The 23,226-nt window shown below is 46.6% G+C and overlaps 1 protein-coding gene across 5 annotated transcripts in view; it reads left to right on the plus strand.

The window, feature by feature from the left end:
* The window catches only part of slit1a (slit homolog 1a (Drosophila)), an 84,159-nt gene that overhangs the window by 54,421 nt on the left and 6,512 nt on the right, over positions 1-23,226 (plus strand). For 3 of the 5 annotated variants that reach the window (XM_026189268.1, XM_026189270.1, XM_026189272.1), the window contains exons 10-24: positions 3,761-3,832; positions 6,581-6,652; positions 6,740-6,811; positions 7,070-7,213; positions 8,173-8,336; positions 9,358-9,381; positions 12,295-12,439; positions 12,593-12,667; positions 12,769-12,912; positions 12,996-13,139; positions 17,189-17,355; positions 18,052-18,184; positions 19,726-19,794; positions 20,441-20,512; positions 20,618-20,689. In XM_026189268.1, coding sequence (XP_026045053.1) covers positions 3,761-3,832; positions 6,581-6,652; positions 6,740-6,811; positions 7,070-7,213; positions 8,173-8,336; positions 9,358-9,381; positions 12,295-12,439; positions 12,593-12,667; positions 12,769-12,912; positions 12,996-13,139; positions 17,189-17,355; positions 18,052-18,184; positions 19,726-19,794; positions 20,441-20,512; positions 20,618-20,689 — 1,569 coding nt within the window. The remainder of the gene's footprint in view (positions 1-3,760; positions 3,833-6,580; positions 6,653-6,739; positions 6,812-7,069; positions 7,214-8,172; positions 8,337-9,357; positions 9,382-12,294; positions 12,440-12,592; positions 12,668-12,768; positions 12,913-12,995; positions 13,140-17,188; positions 17,356-18,051; positions 18,185-19,725; positions 19,795-20,440; positions 20,513-20,617; positions 20,690-23,226) is intronic. The other 2 variants (XM_026189269.1, XM_026189271.1) reach the window with 1 other exon arrangement.

Below are 23,226 nucleotides of genomic sequence, written 5' to 3' on the forward strand. Positions count from 1 at the left end.
GTCAACGTTTTCTTTAATTGTAGGGGTTTCACAAGGCCGGGGGAGATATGAGCATGCTTGTTTTATGTACGCATGCTGTTCTGGGTTAGTTTTTTCAGCATGAATCACCTGGCAGGGCATTCATCATTTTGCTGTGCACTGAGAACGACACATACAGTCTTACGGTCGACTGTAGATTGAAACTGCATGCTCTTATCAGCTCAGATGGCTGTGAACCACATGCGAGTGCTTTACTAACATCCCTCCCTCAGTTTATCAGCCCTCCAACATCTGTCTGAGTATTAACTGTTTACGGCCCAGGATACTGTAATTCCTAGGAATGCATGGCTAAACTTTTCAAACGAGTCTTTTTTAGTTCTCTTTATCGGGCTTTCATGCCACTCGCAGAAATCTGCATGAAATGGCACTGCAACTTTGTGATTTATGCATGGTGAGAAAAAAAGGAGGATGAAGGGAGGAAGCCAGCGGTCGCATTGCATGTTCTTCCAAGGAGCATGTGTGTCGTTAGGAGGACACAGCAAGTTTCTAGGTCTCCTCCTCCCCATGGGGTCTGTTTATAAATACCCAGCTACCATGGAAGTCACAGATCCCATGTTCCCCAACAACCCTGACCCATTTCTAGTGCAGTGGCGTTCTGAATTTCCTAATTTGGACATGCTGGTCCACACTTCTTGTTCTTCTCTAATTAAATGACCACCCAAGAAATACAGAGACATTTCTAAAAGCTAGGCTTCAGGCATCTTGCATTTTTACTTTTGGGATATAATTAATTCAGCCTGATCTTTAGTCCTGGTCTACAAACTGTAAAACATGGAAAAATTGAGATGCAGTTTTGCAATGTTTTATGGTTTGTAGACCTCCTCAGCATGCCCTCCAGTTGTAATGTTCCACAAGTGGGATATCATACACACTAATATGATCTATGAGACTAATAACCAGTGAGCTGCACTAATGGGTGACCAGGGAAGCTTCTGAAGGATAGCTCTATCATGCACGTTTTATAGAGAGTGGAGTCTATCTGGATAGCAGATGGGTTAGGCCATGTTAAAACCTTCCCTGCCCTTCACATCTAATTGGTGCTTTACTGTGTTCTGCTAATAAACTCTACTATGCTCTGACTCATCTTTTGCAAGACCACAAAGGTAAATCACTCTGTTATATTATGCCTATTCTGTCCTGCCCACCAGGGCCTTACCTTACAGGTTTAATTCCCACAATTTTCTTTCCTGTACCCGTGTCTCCTCCTCTCTTCATTTTTTTTATCACTACATTTCACTCTGTCCTCCCTCCCTGTCTCCCCCCATTGCCGGATTTCAAGGAAACAAATCAACGCCGAATAACTAAAAAAGAGGGGGTTGAGGCGCTGGTCCGTTCTGTAACTTGGTGCAGCAGGTTTGATCTGTGCTTGAAGTTCATTATAAAATCAGTTGCAATTACAGCAAGGGCGGCTGCTAGATATCAAGGCTAGCCTAATACCTTGTTAATGAGGCCCTCTGTAACTCACGAACACACACGCATGCTGCTCTCATTATGTACAAATCGGAGGATTGCGAACCTCTCTGCCCCGTTTTACCCTAATGAATGCCAGTGTTGTGTTTATGGCTGCCGAGGATGTGAGCTGGTTTCTGGTCCTCTGTCTTGTGAAACCAGGCCCAGTTAGCCTGAACGCTACCACAACAGATTATTATGCGCCATAGTCCCCGTCTGCAATGAGTGAATGCTGCCATAAAATTCTCCCCCCTGCCTTTCATCCACACCGCTATGGCTCTGCCATCTACTTCTTACTCACGCACTCACTGGGTGAATACCCAAAGGCATAATGTGTTTCCCCTTAATGAAAACCATGCCCAGGCCCTAATGAAAAGGATGAAGAACATTGATTAGACTGATACAAACAAGAGAACACACACACACTCAGACACACATACAAATGTTGAGCCTGATAAATTGGATGCAAACCATTGATCGTCGGTCCACTGGCAACTCTGAGAGATTCTATCTTATTTTTTTCCTGTCTGCCAATTGGACGGAGTAGCTCCTGTGTTGATTGCAGGGATTAAGTCGCTTCCACATATTGATCTGGAAGGAGTGACAATGTGAGAGCTTAAAAGTTGTCAGGCAGGCAGTGTGTGTATATCCTTGTCTGGCTCAGAGAAACACACCGGGATACCACAGCATGTAGGCATGCTTATACACAGCAGACGTATACATACACATACAAACATCATGTAGAGTGCCAGACTGGTTTGGACCAGTCAGACAGACTGGTTGATGAGAGAAGGCGCTAAAGCCACTTGGCCCACCACTCTGCCGCATGGTGAGGGCAGAGGAACCACAGTGCTGTCACTCCTCTCTAAATCCACAGACTCGCTGGGACATTCAGACAAAAACAGACAGAGAGAGCATGTCCACCACAGGAATCTGTGGTCTGGAATCACTGCTATCCTGAGAATGTCAGTTGGATTTCTATATCTCTCCTTAAAGGCCACTCCTTTTGAAGGGGAAAGATTCTTGATTACCAAAAAAATAAAAAATAAAAAAAAATGTGGAAACCCCAAACTGTTAACTGTTGTGGCTAATGTCCCAACAAAACATTTACCCCCCATGGATAGAAATAAACATAGTCATGCAGAAGGCCTAAGAGGCATGTAGTAAATCTGAAATGCCTCTAACGGAGTAATTAAATCCTGTGGAAATGGTTGCACGCCAAGAAGTCACATACTTAAGAAGGTGATGGTTAAATCTATCAACAGCCATCCTTTGGCCAAAGAGTTTTGCAGATTTTAAAATATTTCTCATTTCCCTGCGGTGACAAATAGCATCTTAATGATTTTTAGATTCTGCCGTAACCGCCCGCCCACCGCAGGCCCATGCCTCATGGTCTGCAGCCAGTCCCTCTGCTGGGAGGCAGAATGGTAGACCAACCAGACAGGCTTGCAGCTGGCTCCCTCTGGGCCCTGCTAAGCCTTGGTAAGGACAGTTTTAAAAGCTGTGAACTGACCTGCAGATAAACAGCCCTCTGCCAGTTACACAAGGGAATTGGTCTGGGTCCCAAGTAGCAGTTTGAAACGCACATATGCATACCCGCTCTAATGGGATGTCTATTTGCCTGGGCACATCTGAGACTGATTAGAGTCGGTTACTGCTCTGTACTACATGCCCAAGTGTATGTTTGTCTGTGTATTAATTTCATTCTTTGACAGTTGTTTTATGGTAAGATTTTGTTTCCCGAGCGCTTTCCTTGTCAACTTTACTTCAGCAGCTCTTAGGCTCAGAGGAAAAAGTAAACTCAAAGAAGCAATATTTCACCCTGCTGCAAAGGTTTCAGTAGACACTTTGCAGACACCCTGAGGATAACAGCGAATTTAACAAGAACAAGTGAGATCATTATTGATCTCAGGATCTCATATGAGAACATAAGTGCTGGAAACTGTAAATGCTATCTCACAAAGAAATATGACTTTTAGTTTAAAAAAAAAAAAGGCCTTAACACTCTCACACAAACCAAGACCGAGCATTTTCCCCTCCAGTCCTATTCCTCAGCACTTTAGCATTCACACTGTTTATTGGTTCTGATGATGTTATGACTCCAACATGCCTGGACCTATTACAGCTGGGGAATAGATCTCCACTAATATAATCAGGCCAATCACTAAGGGTCAGAGGTGATTACTCAACTCTGTTAACATGGAGAACTCTATTGTTTGTTTAAATAACACTATATCTTCTTCTCCTCTCCTCTCCACTTCTCTCCTCTCAGACGTCTGGAGCAGAATGGGATTAAGTCTGTTCCACCCGGAGCCTTCTCTCCCTACAAGAAACTGCGTAGGATGTAAGTACATCAGTACACTCACCCTCAGGGCTAAATAATACAGATGAGAACGAGAAGTTTAGGGCTGGAAAAAGAAGCGACAATTGGCGGTCTTCTCATTCCACATCCAGGGAGCATGAAGTATTTATTTTGTCTGTGCCTTAAGAACAAATTCTTGTTCTCAGACTAGTGGTGGCATGGAAAGCAAGCACTCACATCCTACATGAGCGTAATAACAGCTCTCATTTTTCAGTGCTATATACTGGTATTCCCCTGGTTAGTGTTGTGTCCAGTCTGAGTGTGTGTGTTGTGTGCCTGCATGGGCAAACTGCAAACCACCGGCTGGGACGATGATGATGAGGGGACAGAGAGTGTGTTGGAATGAGGGCTGAGGCTTCGTTCTCTGAACAGTGACAGGCGGGCAGTTAAACACGGAGTGGTTTTTCACCCGTTGAGCCAGCTGTCCGGCCAACTAGCCAGCACACAACCAGGCAGCCAAACCCATACCTCCAACACCACCAGATCTGACTGACATAGCAGCGGGGAGATGGAGGAAACCGGAGGTCAGGGAGTTTTTCTGTCCTTCTTAAAGGAATTCTCACGGTTTTATCATCCAGCCCCGGGGACAGTTTGAAGTTCAGATGAGGTGAACAGAGAGCAGTAGACAGAGCAAAGCAGCTGCTGTCTTAATGTAGCTCCAAGGTAATCCCCAAAATATTTTATATTTTATACTAAAATTAATTAGTTTTTTTGTTTGAGGCTATACTATATATATTGGAAAAAATGTCAGCAATGACAAACCAGACTATCCGGTGTGTCCAATGTCTATGTTAAACTTGAATAAATCCCTTAAACTAAAAAGGCATTGCATTAACAGTAAGATTAGCAACAAGAAAAGTCATTATGTTTAACTGAATATTGTTACAACCATTTAAAGATATACATAGAAATTAAAGCAGGGGTTTTTGTTGAATTACAAATGCAACAAGTGCATAAAAACTTGAACCTTGTACAGAAATGCAACAAATGAAGCAACTTACATCCTATTCAAGCAACTAATCACTGAAGATTTAATGACAGAGTCATTCTCAAACAAATCAAATGCAGTTCAAAGCGATTCACAAGCACAAGAGACCCTACTCTAAGCTCAGACTTACAGGAAATTAATGGTACTTATATAGTGCTTTTCTACTCATGCACTTTGTACAACATAGCTCATTCAAACAAGCGAATGCGGTATGCATCTCTATAACTATACATTTGTACTCCACTGGACACAGCTTGATCTTCAGTATCTTGCCCAAGGATGCTAAAGATGGGAGAGTGGAGCACCCAACCACCAACCTTGCGATTAGCTGATGACCTGCTCTACCTCCTGAGTTACAGCCATCCCTATTTGTGGCATATTTATCTGATTTTTCTAGAGGTGCCAAACCCAATCTGAACGCCTCAAAAACAGAGACAAAATGTATCTAAATCAGTGGTCTTGATCTGTTCTTCTTAACATACATGACCTGCTACTGCTGCTCATTCTGCTTTTAGCAACAACAATGCATGGTCACGTATCTTTGTTGACCCTAGAGGCTCTATTGATTCAGCTGGCTATATAGTCGTAATGGCTAGGCCAGTCCTATGTCCTACACCCTGAGCACACAGTATGCAGACAGCATCTATACATTATGATGAATGTCTCTTCAGATTCATCATATAATCTTAACCGGGCTTTCTGAAAAATGACTCACTCAGAGAGGTTCAATATTTAATTAAGAGGCAAAATCAGCTGAGTAAAAGTTTTTTAAAGGCTATTGTGCACTTGTCTGAGCGTTTGCTATTCGTGGTTTGTGCACCGCTTGTGCTGACCCTGCATGTCCTTTTCTTCCAGTAAATGTCAACCCCACACATTCTCTCTCACCTTGTCCCAGTTTGAATGACCTACACATGAACCATCCCTTTAGACAGGGATGCAGTAAGCGGCCTCACTCACCGCCACATGCGTAAACACGCTAGTGTCTGAGTTTACAGACACACACCAGTGCACATGTTGGCTCCTTTGCTGCGTTTTCATTTCCAGGAAACCTCAGTCCTTTGCAAAAAGACAAATGGCCACTTATTTAACTGTTACCCCCAAATGAGAAAATATCCCTCTTCTTCACCACATGATGATTTCCCTTCAAAGGTATCCAGTCGACTCGAGTTCAGTCCACATACTCCATTAACTCTGTCTCTCCATCTGTCTTTCTCCCTTTCTGTCCCACTGTTCCTCGTTTACTGTTGCATTTATTCACACAGACATGCACGCACATAAACACATAGACACACGGGCTTAGTGGTTATCCTGTGGGGAGAGGCCTGTGGATCCTATTAGCAACAGCTATGTTCAGAGGCAGTCTACCGTATTTCACTTTGGATTTTGGCCCTGCATCACATTTTTTTAATTTTTCTTTCTCTCACACACACACACACACATGCACATGCACACATAGCAACGCAGCAGAAGAATGGTTGTTTGCCACTAATAATTAAAGTAAATGTTTTGATTGGCTCCAAGGCTCCCTTGAAGAGACGCACCATTAAATATGGGAGAAAGCTGGAAGTCATCCTCATCCAGCTCGCAGTACGTTTGCTTATATTTGATGCCAGCGAGAAGCAGGGGCCATGCATCCGCCCCACCTTCAAAGGAGTCAGGCTTTTCATAAAAAGAGGAAACTGGCCTTTTTCCCAAATTCTCAAATTCCTTGACTAATTTTAATGTGTTCTTCTCCAACACAGAGATCTGAGCAACAACCAGATCTCAGAGATAGCTCCTGATGCCTTCCAGGGGCTGCGGTCCCTCAACTCCTTGTAAGTAGCCCCGAGCTGAGCTTGTGCATGAGGAGCCAGTGGGCTGTCATATTCTGACTAAAGCGAGTCTGTGTTGTGATTTTGCAGAGTGCTGTATGGAAATAAGATCACCGACCTGCCTAAGGGGGTGTTTGACGGCCTTTATGCATTACAACTTCTGTAAGTGGATTACAAAGACATACACACACACAGACACACACACACACAAGACACTCTGCGGGCATATATTCAATACCAGGCACCCTGTACTCCTACTCAGTAAAGAAGTCATAACCTTCAAATAAACTTTGTTCCTATGCATAGTTTTCTAGATGGAATGTATAATGAATGAATACATAAAAAAATTCTGACAAGTTGCTTTTTCCTTCTTCCCTCCCTCCTTTTTTTCTACTTTTCTTTTCTTCCCCCTTCTCTCAGGTTGCTGAATGCCAATAAGATTCACTGCGTTCGTGCCAACGCCTTCCAGGACCTGCAGAATCTCTCGCTGCTATCGCTCTATGACAACAAGATCCAAACCCTCGCCAAGGGCACCTTCACTTCACTACGAGCAATACAGACCCTGTGAGTGAAACACACACACACTGAAACACACACACGCTGCTGTACACGCTCTGACATATGCTGATCCGTTACCATAAAACATGAGCCAACACAGGAGTTGTTTACTTGCAAGTCTGTGTAATAACACAGGAATGGAATCACGAGGTAGAGAGGTGAGTAAATCTATCATCGTCACAAACACCCAGACACACACACACACACACACACACACACACACACACACACACACACACACACACACACACACACACACACACACACACACACACAGCTTCTCCAGCTAGATAGAGATCAAAAGCAGCACATCTACCACACCCAGTCTTTCCACCACTGTTACGGAGACAACACCAATTCATTGAAATTAATGTCTCCTTTTTTCTGTCCTAAGCAACAAGGCAACACAAACACTGCTATCAATACAGACAGCAGACGGGCATCTAAAATATACAGCATAAGGTTTTCTCATTGTCATAGAAACACCTGTTGAGGTTGATAGTGGTGATGATGATGGTGCTATGGCTTGTCTCACCACACATACACACAAACTTAAAACAGCACTGTATTAAAGTGTCTCAAGCTTGTTTTTACACTTGCATTGAAAATACAGGATGGAAGTGCACAATGAGCGTTTCTACCAGTCTCTGGCATCCCCAGACTGGCTACGTAAGCTGGATGCTGCTCGAAGTTAACAACAAAATCAGCTATAGATTGTTTTTCCCGCTACAAAACACTACTCAGAGAGCGCTATTTAGTTCTATTATATGTCTTCCAAAGTGAACAAATGACACAGAAACGGTCTGGTTGGATAATAAATGTGTTTTTCAAGTCTTAATCTTAAATTATTGCTCAGGTATGTGTTTCTGTGGTTCCAGGTGAGAGTCTGTGCCCACACATGAACATCAGTTTTCATGTATTTATTCCCTTTCTTCTTCTGTCTTTTCCTCTCAACTTTTTTCCAGTCACCTGGCCCAGAACCCATTTATTTGCGACTGTAATCTGAAGTGGCTGGCCGACTACCTGCGCACCAACCCGATCGAGACGAGCGGCGCCCGCTGTGCCAGCCCACGGCGGCTCGCAAACAAACGCATCGGGCAAATAAAGAGCAAGAAGTTCCGCTGCTCTGGTAGGCCGGTGGCTCCGTGTCACTCTGCTGAAATTCATCCCTGCTGGTCTTCTCTATTTCTCAGACAGGCTTTGTTGTTTTTATGCCACTTGTCTCACGCTGCTCCTCGCTGACCTTCTGTCTTTCTCTCTGCTGAGAGTGACTTTTATCCCTCCATGATAGCGCATTCAATGAGCGATCAGTCCCGGCAGAAGGTTTTACTTTGCCTATCATTTGCTGTGCTGCTGCTACTCAATCAATATCTGCCCAGATGAACTTGGGGCCAAGGAGAGAGGGATTGTTTGCTTTTTCTCCACTTTCCCTGCATAATACCACATCGTGAGTCTGGTTTCACATTCAAACCGCAGTGAGCTGAGATCACCAGTCCAGGCTGGTGTTAGGGCTTAGAGTTTCTGCCTGTGCCCACCATTCCCCTGCCCTTTGCCAGTCATAGGCTCCCATCCCTACCAGCCGCTGTCTCCTCTTGCTCTCTTCATTGCTCACTACCCACCGGGCTCATGTTTCCTTCATGGCCCCTTATTCTCTCTCTCCTCTTCATGACACTAGCCAGACTCCATCATTCCCACTCCCTCCACTGTGTGCCCACCATTGTGTGTACACACTTTGCTACGCTGTCTGGCATTCTGACCTGCTGAGGTTTCACACTTCTTTATAGACTCATTTGTTTGACTCGATCTGGTAGAGAAGGGAGTCCATGTGTTTTTTCTCTTTGTTTTTACTTTCTTTTTTTTTTTTCCTTTTTGACTTTTTCCTTCTTTCTCACCGTCTCCTTCTTTCCCCTCATGTCACCCTTCCTTAGCAACAGCCAAATATTTACCACCTTTTTACATTGTTACTAGTGTCTCCATATTGCCACACAGAGATAGTCCTAGGCTTCTCTGTTTAATTGTCATATACCTTAAATCATGTGTCGTCATATATAAACTTTATATATGACTGATATGAAGCATAGCAGTGCCAAAGCTATGCAGACCAGACTGGTCTCACTGACATCCGTCCCTCTTTCTTTTCTCCATCACAGCCAAAGAGCAGTACGTCATCCCAGGTGAGTGGCTTGTAAACCTTCACCCCTATCATTGTCGTTCTCTTTTCTCTAATTTTCCACCTGCAGCCATCTACCAGCATCACTTTTCCATTGCTTACTATTCATTTAAACAAAGTTCTCCACAAATTAAAGGAAAAAAAATTCAGTTTATTACAGCCCAGGCATTACTTTTGTATATTTGCAATCATTTCTAAAAATGCTATAATTGAGTCAGAAAGAACAGCAAGCGTTCAGATGATCATGCTAGATATGAACATGCAGGTTAGCCAAACTCATGTGGAAGTCTTGTAGGAATCAGTGATTTGCCAATTAAAATTATGTAATTAACAGAAAACAATGCCAAATGTTTGGTGTGGGAAATGTCAATTTTTATGAAAAATCTGAATTTGATTTAGCAACATGCTCTGAAATATCAAAATAAGTCAGCACTTATAACTGTGTTGCATCACCTCTTTTGAAAATAGGCAGTAAGCATTTGGCAGTTGGAGACGGCAATCGCTGTCGGTTTAAAAGCAAAACGTTTCCCTCCTCTTTCCCGATCTACTATTTCTGCAGGTTATGGCCTCCTTTGTCATTATTCATAAAGCACATAATGTTTTACTGGTTGATAGATTTGGATAGCAGGGCAGGCAGTGTTGTGCGAAATTTGCTTTGGCATTGTCTTGCTGAAATAAGCAAGGCCTTTCCTTAAGAAGATATTGTCTGGACAACAGTTTTCCCTTCGCTGTTTCAAAAATAACAACCAAAAAAATAAACCTTGGCAATTTTAAAGTGGCAAGTAAAATATGCCGTTTGTTGAGATACTTAAGATAAAAGTGCACACGAGAATACCTAATAGCGCCCAAGAGTTACTGCCCCTATGTGTGAATTTTAATGTGATATATATGTGTGAGAGCATCTGTTTCTTCTCAACTTTGTTTCCCTAACAGTCTCAGCAGATAGTCCAAAGGAAATGTGTCTTTGCTTTGGCATTAGCACAGACAGTCAGTCACAGAGAGGGACAGAAAAGGAGGCAGAGGGAGCGAGACAGAGGGGGAAAGAAAGTGTGTCCTTTCTATCAGTAAAAGCTAAAGAAAATAAAGCCCACCAGAGGACTGAGATTCCTATCGGCGGATGTTTCCGGACCTCTTAACAAGAGCACTTCCAAGAAAATAACCGGGAGGAGCAGTGATGTGTGTCAAAGTCTGCGTGTGTGTATGTGCGTGTGCCTTAGTGGGGTTGCATATGCTTGGGTGATTCATTGTCTACGCTTGTATATCTGTGTGTACGTGTGTGGAAATTAATGTGTCTTTGTGTGCTAAGTTGAGATAAAGCTTGCACTGGCTTAGAGAACAAATGGGAGTCCTATATAAGCAGAAAGAAGATCAAAGCGGAACGTGATTAATAAGAATTTAACCCTCTCCTGACTGATAACAATTAAAGCTTCCACAATGGAAACACACGTCCAAATCACTGATAGCATGGGAATTCAGTAACTTTGATAATGGGGGCCGAGTTGCAGAGATTTATGAGAACTTCTGCAACTCCAGCGATGAGTCACTTTGCACCTCAGAGAGGGAAAAACCTCATCCCTCTGCCCTCTATTTTCTCTGATTTCGTGTAAATCTGCTGACAGTAAAAGTGTCACCACCACGCACTTGTGACGATGACGATGACTCAGGCTCACGAAATCTCCCCTGGCTCCTCTACATCCTCGAGATCAAAGCTCTGTGCTGTATTTTCATTGCTTCCTCCATCGCAGGAAATGCCTTTTCCTGTGTCTGGCCTAGCGAGGGAAAAGTTCCTTAATGACCAGCATTACCGTGTCTGTCTGCACCCTCCGCTCCGCTGAGCCACTGAGAAGTGACACAGCTCCAGAAAAAATGTTTTTTGCACAGGCAACAAGAGGAAGTGGTTTCTGGGAATTTTTTTTTGTCACTGTCCAAAGGTATTCTAATAAAGTCAGCAATGAGGTTTTGGGATTAGGTCTTGTTTGGACAGATTTTTGATATTCAACTGTAGGATTTCGTCCTGGTTGTTTGAGGTTTTCCTGCTCATGACTGTGGTCTGGGTGCCCCGTGCGGTTCCACTGACGTCATCGCTAAACCTCAGGCAGAATGGTGCACTGATGTGAGCATGCAAAAGGGGAATGGGACACAAAACAAAGCTCTAAAACAAATTCCGGCTTTTTCCCTCTAAATGGAACATATACACACATACGCTCTAAATGCACATATAAATGCATACATACACACACACACCGGGGCACAATAGACACTCACAGACAAACACACACTGTTCTAAGTAGCTCCCAGTGCTTTTTCATTATTGAGCAGCCATGATGTAACTTGAAGCACACTTTTTGGCACGTAACATCTATTCATAGACAGAGGAGGTGCAGGAAAACGTCCCACATTCCCCTCGCTGCCTCATTCTCGCTCTATCAGGACAGGCGTCTCTCTGCACGTCCGCCCCTCACCTTTCATTTCTCTTTCGTCTTTCTTCTTTTCCTCCTTTTGCATCTGTTTCCTCTCTCTCCTTTCCTTCAAATCCACCTGTCATTTCCTGTGCCTCTCTCATCCTCCTTTCTTCCTTCATTCTCTGTCCCTTGGGTGATCTGCTTCAAGCTGGCTGTCCAAATCCTCTCTCTTTTCACCCCAATGCTCCATCACCTCTCTCTAAAGTAACTCACCCATTCATCTTCTCCTATCAATGGTAGGAGGGTTGCAGGATGCTCTATAGGGCACCTAAGGTACCCTAAAGTAGGGAAGTCTCCTCTTCGGTCACAACAGGACAAACTGCTGACACACAGCTGCTGAGGGGGCGCATGCGTGACTGCGAACATCATGGGATTGAAGGCACTTGTGCTGGTTTGGAAGAATGACTCGTGTTATATGTTGTGCCGTAACAATGTCTATTTTTTCTCCTTTTCAGGCACAGAGGACAGCCATCTGAACAATGCATGTAACAGTGATCCAGTCTGTCCTCCCAAGTGCCGCTGTGAGTCGAATGTTGTGGACTGCTCCAACCTTAAGCTCACCAAAATCCCAGAGCACATACCTGCATCCACCACCGAACTGTAAGCAAACAAGAAAAAAAAGTATTTGAAGAATCTTTTGTGTGCTGAAGTTGTAGACGAATCAAATTTTAAAACTCACAGTGAATATCTAAAGAGAATTTGAATGGATTTTTCCGTCTGAATGATTAAACCTTTCAATCTTATTCCCACTAGCCGCCTTAACAACAATGAGATTACAACTCTAGAAGCAACTGGAGCTTTTAAGAACCTTTCCCAGCTGAAGAAAATGTAAGTAGAAATCCTCTTACCTTTCAGCAGTCACTCTCTAAAGAGTAAGTGCTGCTTTTAATTCTCCGACATGCTTTCTTTCTCCCCCCACAAACACACAGTAACCTCAGCAACAACAAGATCACAGAGATTGAGGATGGGGCATTTGAAGGCGCGTCCTCTGTCAATGAGCTTCACCTCACAGCCAATCAGATGGACTCGGTTCGAAGTGGGATGTTCCGTGGCCTTGAGGGACTGCGAATGTTGTGAGTCACAACCCCATACTTGTCCATATTTGGAAAAGTTTCTGATGTTTTTTTTTATTAATGTGTATTTCTTTTGTCATCAGGATGTTGAGAAACAACAAGATCAGCTGTATCCACAATGACAGCTTCACAGGGCTTCACAACGTCCGTCTGTTGTCTCTGTATGACAACCAGCTGACCACAATCACACCCGGAGCCTTCGACACCCTCCAGACTCTGTCCACTCTGTAAGATCCTGCCACACTCACACGCCTAGCTTTAATTTTAGGTTTTATTGCTCTCACTGTCAGGGCTCGTGTGCGGAGGCGAGGAAGGGATGACCCACATGCAGGACTCGTGGTGCAGAACGAGGTTTATTGAATATGTAGACAACAGATGATAGGATGGATGGCTGGCTGGCTGGACTTAGCGGACTGGTAGACTGGCTGGTTAACTGACTGACTGGACAGAACACACGACAGAAACAACATCATCAATGACCCGACACTGAATGGGTAGAACAGAGGGCTTAAATACACAGACTGGTGATAATGATGATAATGAGGGACCGGTGAGTACACAGCTGAACATAATGAACTAATGATAATGGGAAGAGGATTGAACATAATACACACAGACCAAGGCTAACACAATAAAACAGGAAGTGGAACAGGCAGTAGATAAACAGTGAGTGTGAACTGAAAACACTGGGTCACCGACCCAGGAACCCTGACAGGACCCCCCCCCTTCAAAGGCCGGCACCCAACGGCCAAACGAAAAAGAACCAGAACAGGGCGGGCGGAGGGGGCCCAGGACGGAGGGACGGAGGCCACACAGAGACAGTTCGGGTGGGCGGCCACGTGGCCCGAGGTGAGACTGTTCCGGTGGACCGACCGTGCGGAAGGCAACGGCGGTGACGTGGACACAGTTCGGGAGGCCGGCAGTGCAGAAGGCAACGGCGGCCAGTCAGGCGAAGGCGAAGGCGGTCCGGAGGCCACCCAGGCGAAGGCGGTCCGGAGGCCGGCCGCGCGGAAGGCAACGGCGGCCACTCAGGCGAAGGCGGTCCGGGGGCCGGCCGCGCGGAAGGCAACGGCGGCCACTCAGGCGAAGGCGGTCCGGGGACCGGCCGCGCGGAAGGCAACGGCGGCTCTCCAGTTTTAGGCGTGCTGGCCATGGCCCGGTGGGCACAGGACCAGACGAGGCAGGATCAGGCGAAGCACAGGCCGGAGCTGCAGCAGGCGAAATAAAAGCCAAAGTCGAGGCCAGGCCAGACGAGGACGAAGGCTCCGAGGCCGGGCCAGGCGAGGACGAAGGCTCCGAGGCCGGGCCAGGCGAGGACGAAGGCTCCGAGGCCGGGCCAGGCGAGGACGAAGGCTCCGAGGCCGGGCCAGGCGAGGACGAAGGCTCCGAGGCCGGGCCAGGCGAGGCAGGGTCTGAGGCCGGGCCAGGCGAGGCAGAGGCAGGGTCTGAGGCCGGGCCAGGCGAGGCAGAGGCAGGGTCTGAGGCCGGGCCAGGCGAGGCAGAGGCAGGGTCTGAGGCCGGGCCAGGCGAGGCAGAGGCAGGGTCTGAGGCCGGGCCAGGCGAGGCAGAGGCAGGGTCTGAGGCCGGGCCAGGCGAGGCAGGGTCTGAGGCCGGACCAGGCGAGGCAGAAGCAGAGCTAGGTGACAGCGAGGCATGAGGCTGGTGCGGTTCCCCTGAACCCCCAGTTGACGAAGAAGGTTGCCGGACGGGCTCCTCGGGCCCTCCAGCCGACGAGGCATGAGGCTGGTGCGGTTCTCCTGAACCCCCAGCTGACGAGGAAGGTTGCCGGACGGGCTCCTCGGGCCCTCCAGCCGACGAGGCATGAGGCTGGTGCGGTTCTCCTGAACCCCCAGCTGACGAGGAAGGTTGCCGGACGGGCTCCTCGGGCCCTCCAGCCGACGAGGCATGAGGCTGGTGCGGTTCTCCTGAACCCCCAGCTGACGAGGAAGGTTGCCGGACGGGCTCCTCGGGCCCTCCAGCTGACGAGGCATGAGGCTGGTGCGGTTCTCCTGAACCCCCAGCTGACGAGGAAGGTTGCCGGACGGGCTCCTCGGGCCCTCCAGCGAAAACGGTCTCAGAACCAGTGGGCACTGGAGCCCCTGGCACACACAGGACAGGGCCAGCGGGTGCGGAAACCCCTGGCTGAGGAGCGGCCGGGCCAGCTGGTGCGGAAACCCCTGGCTGAGGAGCGGCCGGGCCAGCGGGTGCGGAAACCCCTGGCTGAGGAGCGGCCGGGCCAGCGGGTGCGGAAACCCCTGGCTGAGCAGCAGGGTAGCTCACAGCAGGCTCTGGGTACTGAACAGGTTGGTGGACGGGCGACTGGACTACTGGTGGGTGGACGGGCGACTGGACTACTGGTGGGTGGACGGGCGACTGGACTACTGGTGGGTGGACAGGAGGCGACTGGACTACTGGTGGGTGGACAGGAGGCGACTGGACTACTGGTGGGTGGACGGGCGACTGGACTACTGGTGGGTGGACAGGAGGCGACTGGACTACTGGTGGGTGGACAGGAGGCGACTGGACTACTGGTGGGTGGACAGGAGGCGACTGGACTACTGGTGGGTGACTGGACAGGAGACTGAGCTACGGGTGACTGGACAGGAGACTGAGCTACGGGTGACTGGACAGGAGACTGAGCTACGGGTGACTGGACAGGAGCGGACTGGAGAGCAGGTGAGTGAACTGACGGGGCTGGAAGCTGAACAGCAGGTGAGGCTGACGACGGAGCTGAGGTTGGTGTGGCTAATGGCTGGGCTACAGACTGAGCTAATGAGGGAGATAAAGCTACAGCCTGAGCTAGTAAGGCTGAGCAGGGGACACTTCAGCCAGCCTAACCAGGGATAAAGCTAGTGCGTGAAAGGCTGGGTCAGGAGGTGGATGAAGTGGTGGACTGATTAGCTCTTCCGTGCCTCCAGAGCGTGAGGGCACTGGCTGGAGAGCCTCAGCTGAGTCTCTAGGGGGGGTCAGGCTGGATCCTGGCCGTCCTCAGCCTAGGTGCTGGGACAGGCACGGGAGGTGGCTGGACACCAGTCACCCCCACTCGAGAAACCGAAGCGGGTGTGGCAGTAGACTGGGTCGCAGCTGCCCTCCTCCTGGGAGCTGGCACTGGTGTGGGGGTAGACTGACTGACGGGAGTGGAGATAATGACTGGGTGTGTGATGTTAGCAGGTTTATTGGGGATTGTTCTGGTTTTCCTGCCACCACTATTTACAGTCTTTGGGAGAGCAGAGCAGAACAAATCTTCCCAGTCCACAGAATCTTCCAGGAGGGAAACATCTCACGAATCAGAGATGGGGTTATTGTGCGTTTTGAGTGAATAATCAGATGGTGAGTGCGAAAAACAGTCACTGGAGCTCATCATCGGGAGTGGCTGAAAGTGGTCCGTTTTATGGCGGCGTGTGCGCCGATTTCTCCGGGAGGAGGAAGCGGGCGGGGTACACGTCCGAGCCTCTGGCACGGGAGCCTCTGTTGAGCCGAGGTGGAAGACGGAGCCGCTGTGCCGTGGCGAGGTTGAAGGTCCGGTGAATGAGGCAGGTGATGTGTGAGCGTGGAGCGGAGTGGCGAGAGAGGGAGCGGCCGAAGCGCGGCGTGAAACGTCCACTCTCCGCGGCAGATGCTCCGGTGCAGGTGAGGCAGCAGGTGGGGGAACGCGGCGTCTCCGAGGCCCGCCCAGAGCCAAGCGAGTGCCCTCGAAGACGTGCTCTCGCTCCGCGAAGAGCCGCTGTCTCTCCTTGAGTTTTTCAGCCCACAAGGAGAGCGCTACCTCCTGCCGCTCGTAGAGGTCCGAGTCCGCTGGGTCAAAAGCGTGTCTTCTTGGCACGGGTCGGGTCATTCTGTCAGGGCTCGTGTGCGGAGGCGAGGAAGGGATGACCCACATGCAGGACTCGTGGTGCAGAACGAGGTTTATTGAATATGTAGACAACAGATGATAGGATGGATGGCTGGCTGGACTTAGCGGGCTGGCTGGCTGGACGGAACACACGACAGAAACAACATCATCAATGACCCGACACTGAATGGGTAGAACAGAGGGCTTAAATACACAGACTGGTGATAATGATGATAATGAGGGACCGGTGAGTACACAGCTGAACATAATGAACTAATGATAATGGGAAGAGGATTGAACATAATACACACAGACCAAGGCTAACACAATAAAACAGGAAGTGGAACAGGCAGTAGATAAACAGTGAGTGTGAACTGAAAACACTAGGTCACCGACCCAGGAACCCTGACACTCACAGTCTGTTTTATTCTCACTCTCTCCCAGTAACTTACTGGCCAACTCCTTCAACTGTGACTGTCGGCTGGCCTGGCTAGGTGATTGGCTGAGGAGCAGGAAGATTGTAACAGGTAACCCTCGCTGCCAGCGTCCTGCCTTCCTGAAGGAGATCCCGCTCCAGGATGTGGCTCTGCCTGACTTCCGCTGTGAGGAAGGTAGGCAGCTTTGAGTGCTTTACTTCACGTTATACCACAGCTCCCGTGTAAGTGGAGTTTTTTTCCCTCCTTGAAAAGAGAAAAGCATCTTAAATAGGATATGTTAATCCTTCTCTGTGTTTGAAACTAACCTGGGTGTGACTGATGAAGATTTTAACCCATAGTATGTTATAAAGACGAGCTGTTTAAAGTTTCTGAGATAATCTCAAATAATGGCCACTGCTGTGTGAGTCTTTTGTTTACTGAATAGATTGATACTCAGCAGTTCCTAAGCTGCTGATCAATGAAATGCTGAGTGGAGCTATTGAGCTGTTTGCCTTATTGATCAGTCACCCTGTTTGCACCTGAATGATTGTTAGACCTGTCTTCAGGCTTTAGGCAGCTTCCATTCTTTGCCTTTGCTGGTCAATACTACATTAGCGAGTCTCCTTTCTCTTTCTGTCCTTTAATTTTTGTTTTTGTGCTTTTCACATCTTTTACTTCTTCCTTCTTTATTTTCTCAATGCCTTGTCAGGTTTAATTTATTGTGATGCTGTGCTGTCTTTCGGTTTGCTTTCTATTTTTACTCTATCTAAAGTTTGGGGGTTTTTTGGTCAGAAAAAACAGCTATTTTTTTGGCTTGTTTCCATTTACATCTGCCCTCATGGTCATGTTTTCTTTGTCTTCCTCTCTCATATCTCTCTTCTTTTATCCCAGGCCAAGAGGAGACAAGCTGTGTGCCTCGGCCCCAGTGTCCCAGTGAATGTACATGCTTAGAGACCGTGGTGCGCTGCAGTAACAAGCACCTTCACACACTGCCCAAAGGCATCCCCAGGAATGTGACAGAACTGTGAGTTCTTTGGAATTAATTGCTCCAATTGCATTTATATTTATCAGGTATTATTTTCACCTCATCTTTCCTTAAAAGCAAGGAAGATCATTAAAAAAAACGTAAAGTGGACTTTATGAGCCTCTAAAAAAGATAAGTGTTAACAGCAGGGGCAAAGAAAACACATCGCGTCACTTAGGGAATAGGAAAGGAGTCAATAAACCCTGTAGTTATTCTCTCAGACATTCTTCTTCTATGTTCCTCACAGCCTTCAGGGCTAGCACTGATGTCACTCTCACACTCAGAGCCAAGGATTAGTGTGTGTGTTTGTGTGTGTGCGTGAATATTTGTGTGAGGGCCAAAAGCCTGTCCACAGGAGCATAGGGGAGCAACAGGACATTTTAATGAGCAGTTTTCAATGGAAAGGGGAGGAAATGGAATAGGTCTGGAACTTTCCAATAATGCTTAAAGTGGTTCAGACCAACTCAGGCACACACACACACACACACACACACACACACACACACACGCTGTGCGAGCCTTAAGGCCTGTCATTGTCCCAGCAGGTGTGACCAGGTGTACCCCTCTGTTCTGGGCTTTCATCTTGTCATCTGGAGAGTTTGCTACTCCATCATTATCCCAAGTGTCCTCAGCACCGTCATTACCTATCATTACCACTGAACCCAAAGGCCTCCTAACTACCCACCTCCCCGCACCCACGCACCTTGTGCGTCCCACCCTGTGTACAGTCAAGAACAATAGCAGGAGCCTGCAGCTCTGCTCAGAAGGACCAGGCCCTAAATCAGCCATTTATCAAAGTGACACACCACTAGTAGGACTTTGTATTGGTAATCAGGAGGGTGGTTGTGTGCCTTGTATACATCACTCACTTGCATAGCCCACATAAACACAAGGGTTTGTACATCACTTTAAAAGTGCTGGGTCACATTTAGGAATTGTTGTTAAACTGGAAAATCAGAAAAAAGCAAATTCACTGAGAGTAACACATTTGTCTTCTTTTCTTAGTCACTCTTTCACAGTAGAAGTGATTCTTAGCCCAGTATCTGTGTGAAATGGGACTACCGTACTTAAACAGCATGACTGTGGAATGCTTGCTATGCTTGACTTCTAGTCTTGACAAGCAACATTGTTTTAAAATCTTGTAAGCAGATATCCATACATGAATATGCAGAATCTGACACCAGAAGCTTTCTGGTTTTCATTTGTAGACTGACTGAAGTTCTAACTTTTTTTAACAATCCTGTTTGAGCAGGCTGTGATGCAGTTAAATAGTGTGTAGAAGAGTAAAACAGGGATTGCACAGTAATCATCAGCTACTGATAATGATTTCTCTTTTATTCATTTTTTCACTATCCCAATATTCTGGTAGCCAACTGGTAGCCAACTGGTTACCAGAGCCATGAGTGGATCAGTTGAATCTTAGATTGAAAATACATTAAGAAACAGTGCTGGTAAATATTTTCAGTCTGCTGTAGCTGTTCTATCTTTCAATGATAGCGCCTGCTGGTTCATTACAAACCTATTTGTGTCTGTCTGTCCAGGTATCTAGATGGAAACCAGTTCAGTGTTGTTCCAAAGGAACTGTCTGCCTTCAAATACCTACAGCTGGTGTAAGTTTTTTGTCTGTGTACATCTTCAATTACAAGGTCTATATCCAGGATGTCAAACTTATATTACACCGTGGGCCACATACAGCTCACTTTGATGTTAAGCCTTTGTGTTTACCTGCACATTTAATCCCTGAGATATATTAATGCAATAAAATGAAGTGCAATTTCAAGTATGTCAGTTTTTCTACAACACAAAGAAATGTTGCTTAAGAATGATTCTTTGAGCCTAAAGTCTAAGAAACAGCTTTATAAAATTACAGCAAAAGATCTGGTAGCTCGTTGCCTAGACTGTTGTGTAATTATAAAACAGAAAGTTCTTGTTAATTCACAGAAAATATCCAGTTTATTATGTCTTTTTTCACAGAAAGAAAGACCTTTACTGTCATTTAATTGATTATCTATTGCTTAATTACTTTGGTGTAGTATAAAAAGGTGTGTGTGTGTGTGTGTGTGTGTGTGTGGGGGGGGGGGGGGGGGGGGTCTTTATCGGTTCTTACAGTCCAAAATTCATGCCAAAATTCTTGTTCCTAAGTCATCCAGTGGGCCAGATTGGAGTCTTTGCCGGGCCAATTCTGGCCTCCGGACCTTATGTTTGACACCCCTGGTGTTGATCAGTACAGTGAATGATTCCTTTTTTACGTTTCAGAGACCTGAGCAACAACAAGATAAACTCTCTGACCAACTCATCCTTCGCTAACATGAGTCAGCTTACCACTCTGTAAGTCTTAACCAGCCTTGACTGTCATTTTAATTTATCTGCAACTAGAAAAGTTTTGTTTTAATTCTACCTAAATGTGACACTTGTGACGATCTTACTTTGCAGAATTCTGAGCTATAACTCGCTGCGCTGTATCCCCAAAATGGCTTTCAGTGGACTGCACTCACTTCGACTGCTGTGAGTTCATTTTCATATTTCAGATGAATTGCATGCAGGTACTATTTGTGTTATATATGTGCTTTTTTTTTCAAATACAGAATGTATACTGCCTGTGCTATGAGAGTGTTTCACTTTTTTCTTCATGAAAAATCAAATGTTTCTTTGGTGTCACATCATTTCAGGACAGTGTTCATTCTGCTCACTGAGAACATTTGAAGTCATTTTGACAGAAGTGTTCTAAAACAAGACAGGACTTACTTTCAGGCTAAATGAGTTATTAAGGAGGATATTTTTACAGCCTGCACTGACTACAGAGATGGTGCAAGCAGATGCTGAGAATGTTTGATTGACTCCAGAGGAATGAAACACAGTCTAAACAGTTATGACAGCTTATGAATACACACACAGACACACACATAAACTCCGACCTATTTTCTCTGTTTAGATGGCAGCTGTGGGGGGAAATAGCAGTGTTATTCCAGCTCCCACTCCTAACCACCTCCTCTTCAGACTTCTGCCCAGTCTGCTTGTTCACCTCCAAGTGCCCCGAGCTCATCACTGCTGCACCATCAGGGCCAAACACATGCTCCCACATCCCACTGTACAAAATCACCCTGACTCTGATTGCCGGAGAATGTTTGCCCCGCTAGCTGTAATGGTTTTGACTTTGCCTGTGGGCTTTTATGAAGTTATGAAGTCTTTGATTGTGCACTCTCAGTGACCATGGGCTCCCTGCGGATGAATTCGTCTGCTAAATAACTGAGATGTAGATCGTAAATGCATTCGACAGATAGATGACGAAATGAAACCAGTCTTTGGAAGCGCACAGCAGCTCCAAGCCTCAAGCTTTAACTCGAATGTACAGTTTACTTTTGCAACAGGAGAAACTGAGACCAGGCCCAGCAGCACTCCTTATGAGATTATGCGCGCACGCCAATGTCTATTTGTGTGTCTGCGTGTGTGTGTCTGTGTGCGCACTGATGCCCGTATATGCATAGTCTAAATGTTTGTCATCTACTGGCTTGGTGCCTGTTAGTATGTGTGTGGGAGTGCAGTTATCAGCTTTCCATGTGTGCTCATAGCAGGCACACTTTTTATTAGTGACAACAAAGCTTCAACAAAGCCTCTTTTTACGGTGGGATTCGACTAAAGCCCCCGATCATTACGAGACACAAAGCGTAAGAGCCCTTTTAGTGTAGAATGAGAGTGAAGCTCGGCCATCATTAGCTGATGCCGCCGTCGCTACGCCAGGCGTAGAGCTTTGATCTCTAATGAAGCTGTGTGTCCGTTATTTCTGCTGTTACTCACTCACGCCACCTTTACTTCTGAAATTCCCCTGAACAAGTATGCTAGACGCCATGTGAGGCCCTCCCTCAGTGCCACCAACACGTACACACACACCACACAGGCTCAGAACTATATACAATAACACACATATATACACACAGACTGTCTGGGCTACCTTATTGTCTTACTCAGACGGCAGTCCAAGTGAAGCAGAAAACTTTGATGTCTTTACTGCCCGTGTGATCAATCATAAGCCTCCCATTAAATGTCAATTGGAGCTGTGGCATTTCTTTCTTTGCTTAGAAATACAGTGGGGGGTGCAGCAAATCTCGAGCGACAATGAGCTCAGTTTAATAGTTTAAACTTTCAGACTCCACAAAAAGTTCAGAGTTCAAAGTTGGAAGCTTCATGGAAACCACAATGAGATGCCAAAAGCGCCGCGCTCATGTGCAGTCGCGCACGCCGAGGTGCCAGAGCCTTTATAAAGCTGCACCTTTGGCTTTACACAGCAGTAAAAGAGGAGAAGAATCATTAACGCTCACTTCTTCAAACAAACCAGGGGTCTGAGGCTGGCATGGATGTGGTGTGATTGCAAGCGGCACTGTGTGAGTGTGCACGCATGTGTGTGTGTGTGTGTGTTTGTATGGTGGTTGTGGTTTAAGCTGCAGATTAATACGCTTCTAATTGGCCTGCTGAGTATTAGGTGTGAGGTGAGTGAGCTGAGACAGCGCCAGGGTGTGGCCCGCAGGGGTTTGAGCAGCAACCTGTAAGAAATTAATGTGATATGAAAGAAAAGAGAAGGGAAAAAAACAATGAATGTAAAGCTTTCAACAAAAACAAAACAGACATGTGGCTCACAGAACCAGACTTCCCACACTCTGTGTAGACATAAGCCATCGAATTGTCAATCGGTTTCATTCTGGGAATCGGGCTGCAGATAAGCTGGCATAAGCAACGTGAATTGACAGAATGATATACAGCCGTAGCAAAGAAAAGTCAAAAAGAGAGAATGTTAGCAGGAGCGCAGATCAAGTTTCTTCCTGGAGACTCCATGGCTCCTTTTTTCCCATGAGATCTTTTCCTGACTGGCACACTGCTGCTGGCTTTACGCCCTCGGTATCCTCCAACTACCACAACCCACCTACGCGCTCTACACTAATAAGCATTCTCCATGGCACACAGGCCAATTAGCGTGTTGTCTCAGGCAGGTTACACTGTATATTTTTCCTCTAGTATTTAGTATTCTTACACTGACCAACTTCCCTCTC

Source organism: Astatotilapia calliptera, chromosome 13, assembly GCF_900246225.1.
Source record: "Astatotilapia calliptera chromosome 13, fAstCal1.2, whole genome shotgun sequence".
NCBI classification, from domain to species: Eukaryota; Metazoa; Chordata; class Actinopteri; order Cichliformes; family Cichlidae; genus Astatotilapia; species Astatotilapia calliptera.